Here is a 12,022-nt window from a genome sequence, read left to right as displayed (position 1 = left end):
TAATTTGTCAGAAGTAGACTTTTCTTGCCACAGAAATATGTTGGAAATCAGTCAAAATGAGTTATACCAGCAGAATCAGTAGTTTAATTTATGTACTGTTATATGTATCACTGCTGGCACACATATTCTAATCGTTAAGTATCTGTCCCTTAATTCTTTGTCCCATTGTTGGTCCCCAACTGAAAAAAAAAAAAAAAAAGTAAAAAAAAAAAGTTGTGTTGAAATTAAGTCCATTTACTTTATGAATACTGAGTAGCGCAATCCATTTGCCTATGGCTATAGGAGGTACAGGCAGCTATGTACTCTGTAGATAGAAATCCAGGGTATTGTTAAAAATGCATCTTCAGTGCTGCAAACCTCTTATTAAGGATCTGTGCTAATTAGGTTTTAGATGTATTTGAATACTCGATGTTTCACACATAGCATCAGCCTGCACATGAGTACTCAGAAAAATTACAAGCAGACCTCAGTTACAGGTTTGATTAGTGTTGCAATTAAATCATAGACTAAAGAATGGCTTAGGATGGAGGGGATCTTAAAGCCTATCAATTTTCATTCCCCTGCCATAGGCAGAGCTGCCACCCATTAGATAGGATGCGCAAGGACCCATCCAACCTGGCCCTGACCACCTGCAGGTGTTCCAAAAGCTGGGCATCCCCAGCTTTTCTGGGCAGTGTGTGCCAGTGCCTCACCACAATCTTTCTTCCTCTTATCCAACCTAAATCTCCCCTCTTTTACTTTAAAGCCATTCCTCCTTGTCCTATCACTGTATTAATGTCAGTGTAACAAAGATGATCCCAAAGTATCTGCCTTTCTGTTTAGTTAGGTTTAGTTACTTACTGTGGCTTCTACTGTAACAAAGACCAAAACCAAACAAAACCAGTAGTCTCTATTGAATATTTGGAAATTCTGGGCTTAAAGACAGCTGTGGTCTGCCAAAATCATTCATGATCAGCAGTGCCAATGTAGATCACTCTGTCGGAAGAACCAACATCAGTTAATGTCTTTCTTTTGCCCTCTGTTTTCTAGATGCAGCAATTGTTCCATGAGAATTATGAACACAACCGCATGGGTTATATTCAAGACCTTCACAACAGCAAAATTCATGCAGCTATAACACTTCATCCAAACAAAAGGCCAGCCTACCAATACAGGCTGCACAATTACATACTGAGTCGCAAAATTTCCGAACTGCGCTATCGGACCATTCTTCTCCACAGGGAACGTGCCCTCATGAGCAAGCTCAGTAACAGCAAAGTAACAAAGGAAGATCAGCACCTGGGAGTGATACCATCTTTTAATCATTTCCAGCCACGTGAAAGATCCGAAGTCATGGAGTGGGAGTTCCTGACAGGTAAATTTCTTTACTCAATGATAGAGAGCCAACCACCCCGGCAGAGCGTGAGCAATGTCCTGAGGGCTGCGCTAGATGACACCGTGATGCAAGTCATGGAGATGATAAATGAGAACTCTAGATCTAGAGGAAGGCTGATTGATTTCAAGGAAATACAGTATGGATACCGCAGGGTGGACCCTATGCATGGTGTGGAGTACATCCTGGATTTACTACTCTTGTACAAAAGGCACAAAGGAAGGAAAGTTACAGTTCCAGTGAGACGTCATGCTTTCCTTCAGCAACTATTCAGCAAACCCTTCTTCAGAGAAGCAGAAGAACTAGATGTAAGAAGCCTGCTGGAGAATACCAATACTGGCACACAATCGTTCTCTTTTCTTTCAAATTCTTTAAAGATTTTTTCTTCATCGTTCCAAGGCACCAAAGACATTGTGGGACACAGTGACAAGAAAATACATATTCTTGTTCCTCTTATAGGAAGATTTGACATTTTCTCAAGATTTATGGAAAACTTTGAGAAGACTTGCCTGATTCCCAGACAGAATGTAAAATTGGCAATAATTCTCTTCAGTTCTGAGTTAGGACAGGACTCCAGTAAACACATAGAGCTGATGAAAGAATATAGCATTAAGTATCCTAAGGCAGATATGACTCTGGTTCCTATGGCAGGAAAGTTTTCCAGAGGTTTAGGTCTTGAAATGGCTTCATCCCAATTTGACAATGGCACTTTGCTATTATTCTGTGATGTTGATCTCATATTCACACCAGACTTCCTACAGAGATGCAGAGAAAACACTATTCAGGGAGAACAGGTTTACTACCCTATAATCTTCAGCCAATATGATCCAAAAGTAGTATATGGAGGCAACCCTCCTGCTGACAGTAGTTTTATTTTCACAAAAAGGACTGGATTTTGGAGGGAGTATGGATTTGGAATCACTTGTATTTACAAAAGTGATCTACTTACTGCTGGTGGATTTGATACCTCAATTCGAGGCTGGGGTCTTGAGGACGTAGACCTCTATACTAAAGTGATAACATCAGGCTTGAAGGCTTTTAGAAGTCAAGAAGTAGGAGTTGTTCATATTTTTCACCCAGTTCATTGTGACCCCAGTTTAGATCCAAAACAATACAAAATGTGCTTAGGTTCCAAAGCAAGTACATTTGCTTCAACCATGCAGCTCGCTGAACTCTGGCTAGAGAAACATTTGGGTGTCAGATATAATCAAACTGTCTCCTGACATCCCAACCCATTTGGCCTTTTAAAGGGAGTTTACCTCATTATTTTAACTATTTTATTTTGACGTTGTATTTTTAAGCTCCCTTCTCTTTGTCTTCCAAAGACTGCTGACCTCAAACAAGATGAGTCTGCTGTTCACTGATGTTTCTTATGCCTACTGAACTGATTAGGTGAACTCTTTCAGATTTCTCTTATTTGAAATTCAATCAAATCATGGCAATCACATGATCTCATGGAACACATCCATCACAAGAGACTACATCAGAAGAATATTCTTTTTGTCTCTAGGATACAATATCATCTTTGTTGTATTTCTCAGACTTGATGTGATACTAATATTTAATAGTGAAGGTACCACAAAAGTGCTTTATGCTTCTTCTGGGGATGGAACTTTGTTAGATAAACTTGAGTTTTATAATTTATATGAGGACTTACATGTATAAACACTACTTTTCTTCATCTTTAGAGTTTCTAAAGTTAGTGAATAATGATTGTACCTTTATTTTAAAAAAAGAAAGAAAAACTGAGGAGTTACTTGCAATTGCAACTGGTACTGGCTACCAAGTTACCTTATGTCTTACTAGAATAACAAACTCCTCACTGTTGTTCACTCTCCATGTAAATGAACTTTATTTTCACAAGGAACAGAATTTAGTCAAATTCTCATGTACACTTAGGAGATCTGTGAACCAATGTCCTTCATTTGCAGGCAAGAAGCTATGACATAACGTGGTTATTTATGACAAAGTGCAGGCAAACAATAGTCTTTTTTTGAAACACATAAGTTGGTGTTTCTCTTTTTAGAATGAAACTCTAATATATAATTTTCTTTTACATTCCTTTCATAAAGCTGCACTTGGTAGAGAGTGTTAGAAGTTGAAGCTGTATCTTTTTTTATGTTTTCTGTGAATATTGGTACTCAGAAACAATTTGTTGTTAAAATTAAAATAATTGTAGAATAATTATTTAAGTTTCAAAATTTATAATTGCTGGTCAAAATTCCTTGCCAATATATTTATATTAGTGGAGGTTATAAGACTGTGTTAAAATCTATCTCTATGGACAGCCTGATGTTGTCATATTACTGATTTATGGAGTAAAGTATTTGAAATGACACCAACTTAAGAAATATAGAAACCAACTTTTTGTATTTTAGAGAAATGTTTATATGGGGATCTACAAATGTGTGTATGTGCGCGGTGTGTGTGGGAATGTCCCTATATATACATTATATAGAGAATCATAGAGAATCATTTCAAAAGATGTTCTTTTTTTCATTTCGGGCAATGAATTTGTTGAAATTATTTTTACCACATGCTTGGAACATTTCGTATTATACTATGCTAAGACTTCAAAGACGTCCAAGAAACCATAAACCTTCAGCCAAACTTAAATACAGTGGGTACATCTAATCTCATCTTAGTACCCTAGATTTCAAACTGTATTTCAAATTGAACTGGTGTCAGCAGTTTACGGGCTGGTTTGGCCTGGTTCTGTAACTAGTGGGGTGAGAGGACACAGGGACCCGTGCCCCAGGAAGGGGATAGGGGAAAAAAGGGAAAAGGATAGAGAGATGGGCCTAAAAGCAAAACAGCAGCAACAGTCTGAGGGGAGACAAACTGTTTTATTAATTAAGATATCAGAATGCAAGATAACATACCATAATACAGAATAATATAGTATACTTAGAATTGAAGCTAGCAAAATAAAATAAATGAGAGTGGGTGTCCAAAAGCCAAAGGCCTTACTCTAATGTTGTGATGAGACAGCACCTGCCTGTCAGGTAACCTACCAAAGCCTTTTATCTTTTCCCACTGAGCAGAAACAGTAACAGAACAGCGAGCAGTCTGCTGGGGATTGTTGTAGTTCTTCTTTCTGGGACAGGTACTTGAACCTGGAACATTAATTTTTAATTCCCAGTGCATGGCTTGATTTTATGATGTGGAATATGATAACCAAACATCATAAAACCATGACAAGTGTGTGTGTGGGAGGGGGTGGGGGCGGGAGAGGGGGAGTAAGCAACTGTTGAAGTTTTCATATGCTTAAAATTTTAATATGATTAAATACATTTTTCATAGTGACACCCCCTCTTGCTACCCCAACTTGGGTTGGAATTCAGTGGCAAGTCTATTTGTGTGAAGATATCCTGATAAAATTTCGTAAGGCACCAGGAAGGTGCATAGGTTAGTTACTGTGCAAGAGAAAAGGCATGCCTGAAGGGGAATGGGTAAGCTCAGTATTAAAGGGCTGGCCATAGCCTTTTTGTATGCTTTAAAAGAGGCCAGTCCATTGCCTCAGAAAAGGTAATAATTGTGGTAGATGACAACAGATAGAAAGTAACTCATGCATGTCCGCCCTCCTAAATGAGAGCTTCTTGCTTGTCATTCTTCTGGAAATTCTTTTCTTCCTAGCCTAGTATCAGCAGCTCAAATGTCTGGAGAAAATAAAATTATTAGAAAATAAAAGTAGTAGTTTTGAAGGGATTCTTACAGACCTTCCCCTTGACTCTGCACGAGTGCAAAGCTCTTGCTTAGTTCGATTAGAAAGCCAAGTGCGAGGAACAGGAAAGTGAATTCCTGCTGATAAGTGTTTGTGATGATTTCATAGAATCATAAAATGGCTTAGGGTGGAAGTGACCTTAAAAGATCACACAGTTCCAACCCCTTTGCCAGGGGCAGTATTGCTAGCTACCAGATGATGCTGCACAGTGCCTCATCCAGCCCGGCTTTGAGAACCTCCAGGGATGGGGAATTCACAGCTTCTCTGGACAGCCTGTGTCAGAGACTAACTGCCTTCCGAGTAAAAAAATTCTTACTAACATCTGATCTAAATCTCCCCTCTTTTAGTTTAAATCATTCCCCCTTGTTTTATCACTACCAGACTGTGAAAAAAGTTGGTCCCACTCCTGTTTGTAAGTTCCCTTCAAGCACTGGAAGACTGCAATTCAGTGTCCATGGAGCCTTCTTCAGGCTGGACAAGCCCATCCCTCTCAGGCCTTCTTCATAAAAGAGGTGCTCCATCTGTGCATTTTTGTGGCCTCCTCTGGACCTGCAGCAACAGTTCTTCCCTTGTGTGCTAGGGATCCCAGGCCTGGAGGTAGTGCTCCAGATAGAGTCTCACAAGAGCAGAGCAGAGGGGGACAATCACCTCTCTCTCCCTGCTATCACCCCTGTGTTGATGCAGTCCAAGATACAGTTGGCCTTCAAGGCTGCAGGAGCACACTGCTGTCTCATGTCCAGCTTCCCATCTACCAGGACCCATAAGGCCTTCTACACAGGGTTTCTTCTCAGGCAGTCTGTACATGTATCTGGGATCTCTCTGACCAAAGTGCAGCACCCTGCACATGATATGGTTGAACTTTGTCAGGTTCCTTTGTGCCCACTTTTTGAGCCTGTCCGGTCCCTCTGGGTGGTGTCCCCCACTTCTGTTTTGTCAACTGTACCACCCAGCTTGGTATCATCAGCAAACTGCTGAGGGTACATTTCATCCTGCTACGACCTTTCCTATTCAAATGAAGATACTTCTCTGAAGCCCTGTGCATGATTCTGTGGGTTTTGCTCCAAGTTTCCTTACACATTTCATGCACGTGAATGAAAATGTGAGTGATAATGGAAATTATGATTACAAACGTGTAAGGAAATCATTATCCACTGAGATATAATCTGGTGCTTATTTCAGTTTTTTAACTTAGAGGACAGAAGGTATTTGCTCAGCTAGAAGTAAAATAGTAGAATGAAACAAGAAATTAAAGTAATCATCCTTTGGGGATTAAGATGTATACAGAGGGCTTGCAGGCTCAGGTCCTAAGCAAAAAGTTAGTATCTACCAGTATGAATATTTATTTAGTGTCTGACTGGTTCATTTGTTTATATGATGAATGACTTTGTTAAAAATATATATATATAAATGTTTATTATGAATTATTGCATTGACTTTTGAAATAACTATCCTGAGATAACTTGAGAACTTGTGTTAGTTTGTTTGAGGAATAAATGCTTTCTAAAGAGATCATATTAAAAAGGAAAAAAGAAGCACAAAAGTGTTAGAGTAATATTGTGGATGTAGAGATTAAAATGGGAATGTCTCTGCTAACCGTTTGCTTTTGTCTAATATGAATCACAATCTCAATTGTAAAATGAAATTTCTAAATGTACATTGTCCCTTTATAAATGTGTAATTAATGGATTCACAATAGAACAAAATGGCAAGTTTTTCCAAAACCTCCTTATTATGAAAATACGTTCCCTGTTTTCACTGCTGGGAAGGAGCTTGCATACTGTTTGCACTTGGGCTTTTAGACACTGCCATTTTTAAAATGATCCCAGAATCTTAGCAACACATGACGTAGCCCAATCCTTTCATTGTTTCCAGTTAGCACTACTTAATTTGAGAGTGTTTGCATCAGAGTATGTTTTTTCTCAGCCTGGAGAAGGGCAAAGACCCTGGGGAGTGAGGTGCTTGGCTTTGGGAGTCTCCGTCTTCTATCCAAAGCACTTCCTGGCTGCTACCAGCACTGCTTGACATGTCTCCTTGGAGTTGCAAGTAGGCAATCCAAGCCAGCATAGAAGAGCTGGTTTCTGCTGCTGGGTGCTTTTCGGAAGCAGAAGTACAACTTTAATCAGAGCTTGTGATGAGTGAATAGAATAAGTCAAACTGAATTGGTATTGGGGTAGGGTGGCACGGTGTCATGCACAGAACTTCCATTTTCCTGTGGAAAGAGGAATGTGATCCCTCTGAAGCTCCCTATTTCCTGTCAGGGATCTTAGTGAAGGGAAGGGCAAAAACAGTAGTCCATACACTCAGTGGGGCTAGTGGGGCTGAACCATGCACTTGAATACCTACTACATTGTGGGAGACCTGGGAAAAGATGCCAAAAGCTCTGTGCCAGAGTTACAGAGAAAAATGCCTACTGCACTCACCAAAGCCTAGAAGGATGCACACAGAAATGCCTTTTGGAGCTTTAAACCACTGTGTGGTCAACAGTGCCACACTGCTCTTGAAAAAAAGTTGCAACAATGGTAAAATGGCTTAGAAGTGCACTATAGATCCTAAGGAAATGTGAATATTTCCAGGAAAGATAACAGACGATTATAGAGCAAATAAGTGATTTAAATATATTCTGGTGTCGTAATTAGTTAACACATACCTTTCCACACAGGGTATTTTGCTCCAAAGAACAAAGCCAACTTCAAGATACAAACAAAGCACATTGCCTATGTCCTTTATTTTCCAGCTCCTTGAAGTCACTAAAAATTATTGGACAAAAAGAAGAATTTGTAAGTTAGTGACTGGAGGACAGTTTGTTTTTCTACTCCACTTTTTAAAAAGACAATCAGGTGAATGTAAAAAAGAGGACTGTAAAGTCAACCACCATGTAAAAGTAGCAGTGAAGATTATGGTCCTGAATTGTGGCATAGGCTATTTGATAAAGGTCTAACTATTTAAAATAACTGAATACCTCTGAAGGTCTTCCTCTGTTAAAAATCTGCATATAACACATAAAGTTGAATCAATGTTTTCTTAATTCTTTTATTTTTTAGAATAATTTTCTGTTGTCTTCTTTTGTTGACATTTCTTCACTTGTTTAATGAGTTGTTTTAACATAACTCATCATCTCCCATCCGTTTTTTTCCTTTTCTTGGGTCTTCCCTGTTGCAATGTATATTGCAGCAGTAATTGCACATTTTTGTTCAGAGCCTCCATTTTCCTGTGGGAAGAGAAATATGGTCCCTCCCAAGTTCCCTATTTCCTGTCAAGAGTCTTAGAAGAACTGAATCATAGAATTGGTCAGGCTGGAAAAGACCGTAAGGATCATCAGATCCCACCACAATCTAACCATACTACCCTAAGTAACAACCCTCTGCTAAATCATGTCCCTGAGCACCACATCCAAATTGTTTTTAAACACATCCAGGGTTAGTGACCTGCTTAGTGGATGAGGGTAAGGCTGTTGATTTGGTCTACCTGGACTTCAGTAACACCTTTGGCACTGTCCTCTACAACATACTCGTGGAGAAGCTGGCTGCCCATGGTTCAGGTGGGCGTATGCTCCACTTGGTAAATCACTGGCTGGATGGCCAGGCCCAAAGAGTTATGGTCAATGGAGTTAAATCCAGTTGGTTGCCTCTGGGGCTTGGTACTGGACCCACTTCTATTTAACATCTTTATTAATGATCTTGATGAGGGGATTGAGTGCACCCTAAGTAAGATTGCCAATGACACCAAGTTGGGAGGGAGTGTTGATCTGCCTGAGGGGAGAAGGGCACTACAGAGGGACTTGGATAGACTGGATCGATGGGACCGGGCAAACTGTGTGAGTTTCAGTAGGGCCAAGTGTCAGGTCCTGCATTTTGGTCACAGCAACCCCAGGCAATGCTACAGGCTTAGGGAGGAAAGCTGCCTGATGGAAAGGGACCTTGGTGTACTGATGGACAGTTGGCTGAATAAGAGCCAGCAGTGTGTTCGGGTGGCCAAGAAGGCCAATGAAATCCTGACTTGTATCAGGAATGGTGTAGTGAGCAGGACTAGGGAAGTCATCCTGAACCTGTATTCAGCACTGTTGAGGCCTCACCTTGAGTACTGGGTTCACTTTTGGGAACCTCAGTACAGAAAGGACATGGAGGTACTGGATCAGGTCCAAAGAAGGGCAAAGAAGGCTTGTGAAGGGCTTGAAGAATATGCCTTAGGAGGAATGACTGAAGGAAGTGGGGCATTTTAGTCTGGGGAAGAGGAGGCTGAGAGTAGACCTTATTGCTCTCTTCCAGTACCTGAAAGGTGATTGCAGCTAGAGTGGGGTTGGCCTCTTCTCACTGGTGATAGGTGACAGGGTGAGGGGAAATGGCTTCAAGTTGCACCAGGGTAAGTTTAGTTTGGTTATCAGGAAAAACCTATTTACAGAAAGGGTTGTTAGGCACTTGAGTAGGCTCCCTAGGGGAGTGGTTGAGTCACCGCCCCTGGATGTGTTTAAAAAACATTTGAATGTGGTGATGTTCCATGTGGAGCAACAGCTGGCTGCCTATAGCTCAGAGCCAATAGGGACTGGCATCACCAGTCAATCTCTTTCTCACATTCCCTAATGAACCTCAGCCTCTCGACCTCCTCCTTCAAGTCAACCACAAGGCTGAGTAAGTCATTTAGCTGGCTGCATCTAACACAAGTGCTCTTCTGCACTGATGAGCTCCAGATCCAACAGTGCTTCACCTCTTCACTAAATCAGGAGCTTGAATCAGAAAGTTATTGTCCACACACTCCAGGAGATTCCTAGACCTCACCAGATTGCAGCTCACCGTGCAGATATCTGAGTGGTTGAAATCCCCCATCAGGATGAGAGCCTGCAAGCATGATGCCTCCTGCAGCTAAAGAAGGAAGGCCTCATCAGTAGGCTCCATTTTATCAGGTAGCCCATGTAAACCCCTACCACCAGGTGCCCTTTATTAATCCTATCCCTAATTCTAACCCACAGGCTCTCAACCTGCTCTTCACCATTTCTCAGAAGGAGCTCCTCACAGTCTACCCTGTCATTAACATAGAGGGTAACTCCTCCACCCTTCCTACCTAGCCTATCTGTTCTAAAAAGGCAATACCTCTTTCCAGACTTCATAATCTTTGTAATGGAATCCCTGCAAAGCAACAAAATGGAAAAGCTTTCCAATTCTTTAATCTTGGAAGACAAATGTAATCCTGAAAATTTTCTTGATCTCTCTTTTTTCCTTCAAGTCTTTTATTTAGTGTCCTAGAAACAGATTTAGCAGTTCTACATAATTTTTTATACAAAGCAATTTATATTAAAATGTAAGGCATCACATGCATGAAAAAGATTATATAAGTAACACTTTTACTTCCTTGTTTTCTAGACTCAACTAAGTATTTAACAGATGCTTGCCTTTTATATTAACTTTGAATATAAAGCATCCTTTCTGGTTCAGTGTTTGTATAGCCTTAGGGCAGAACTTGACAGTGCAGGTAGAGATCAGAAGATCTACTGCAGCCTGCCACCTGCTGGATTTTGTTTCTTCTGTGGTACTGTGTTGAAGGTAAGTGACTGGCTAAGTGATCCTGTGGTAATTTTTCTCCCATGTCTTCCATGTGTAACCACAGTTTTGAGTGGCTAAGGTGTGGCATTCAGCTTCATATAACAAACAAGACTTGCTAGATTTATCTGAACACATGAGAGACTGATTCTCAAATTCAGAGGGACTCGAATGTGTTCCACTAACTCCATGTTGAGATGGCCAAATGCGTCAGCCACCACAACTTCTATGCAAGCCCACTAAAGACAACTTTCAAAAAGGAGAGTCCAGAAATGTCATGGCCTTCCTGAAGAAATTCCTAACAGTGGAGGTATGTAAGCTAATCTAGATGCCAAATACCTTCTCATAGTCCTGGTAAATAAATAGCTTGTAGCCAATTTCATTTTTAAAAAAAGTACAGAACAAGATAGAAGAAGCAGAAAAACGTGATTGTTCTTGAGGTCATTAACGTTCTATTGGATACCTGGGAAGACTTGATTCACTCTTGCCCTGGCATAGGGAAATACAGAACCTTTAATTATACATATTTTAAACGTTCATCTATGCGTTGCTATTTTGAGTAAAGAGAAAATGAGTTCACAAGATGCTGTGGTAGCAAAGACTGAACTACACATGAGTGAATGGAGAGAGAACTGCAGAGCATAATTAAACCTCAAACCCAAAACTCAGGTCTGATCCCGGTAAGTTATGTGCTAGAGCAAGGACAATTATCCTAGCTGTCTGTCTTGGACAGTTGTAAACAGTAGAAACCTGTCCATACAAAATATAACATTATCATGGGATCTACTTTCATTCTTGTAATGAGCATTTACTGCAAAGAGGCACAAAGTCCAGTACAGTGCTACCAGAAATTAAATAAGAAATACAATGAGTATCATAGAGTCATAAAATGCTTGGGTCAGAAGAGACCTTAAAGACCAGTTCCAACCCCTGCCATGTTTTGCCAACCACTATATCATTATGGCACATTATGGCCCCATCTGACCTATCCTTGAACAGTTCTCAGGATGGGGTATCCATAGCTTCTCTGGACAACTTATTCTAGTCACTGACCATCCTCTGAGTGAAAATTTTCCATGAGGAGCTAATCTAAATTTGCCCTGTTTAAAGCTGTCCTCCCTCCTTGTCCTATTACTATCACACCATGTAAAAACTTGGTCTTTTTCCTGTTTTTAAGCTCCCTTGCAGTGAGGTGACCCTGAGGCTTTTCTTCTATAGGCTGGACAAGGCCAACCAGCTTACTCAGCCTGTCCTTGTAGGGGACAACACCTGTCTTTGTAGGTGCTCCAGCACCTGATCACCTCTGGGGACCTCCTCTGGACTTCTTCCAACAGCTCCATGACTTTCTTGTGCTGGATGGTATACTCCAGGCGTGGCCTTACAAGGGGGCAGAGC

At 40.7% G+C, this 12,022-nt stretch overlaps 1 protein-coding gene across 1 annotated transcript in view; it reads left to right on the top strand.

Moving 5' to 3' along the window:
- The window catches only part of CHSY3 (chondroitin sulfate synthase 3), a 103,510-nt gene extending 96,689 nt beyond the window's left edge, over positions 1 to 6,821 (top strand). The window contains exon 3 of the mRNA XM_015849402.2: positions 1,030 to 6,821. Coding sequence (XP_015704888.1) covers positions 1,030 to 2,595 — 1,566 coding nt within the window. The 3' untranslated portion in view covers positions 2,596 to 6,821. The remainder of the gene's footprint in view (positions 1 to 1,029) is intronic.
- The last annotated feature ends 5,201 nt before the right edge of the window (positions 6,822 to 12,022 follow it).

The sequence above is a fragment of the Coturnix japonica genome, chromosome Z (genome assembly GCF_001577835.2).
Source record: "Coturnix japonica isolate 7356 chromosome Z, Coturnix japonica 2.1, whole genome shotgun sequence".
Lineage (NCBI taxonomy): Eukaryota > Metazoa > Chordata > Aves > Galliformes > Phasianidae > Coturnix > Coturnix japonica.
This window is presented reverse-complemented; position numbering and strand designations above follow the sequence as displayed.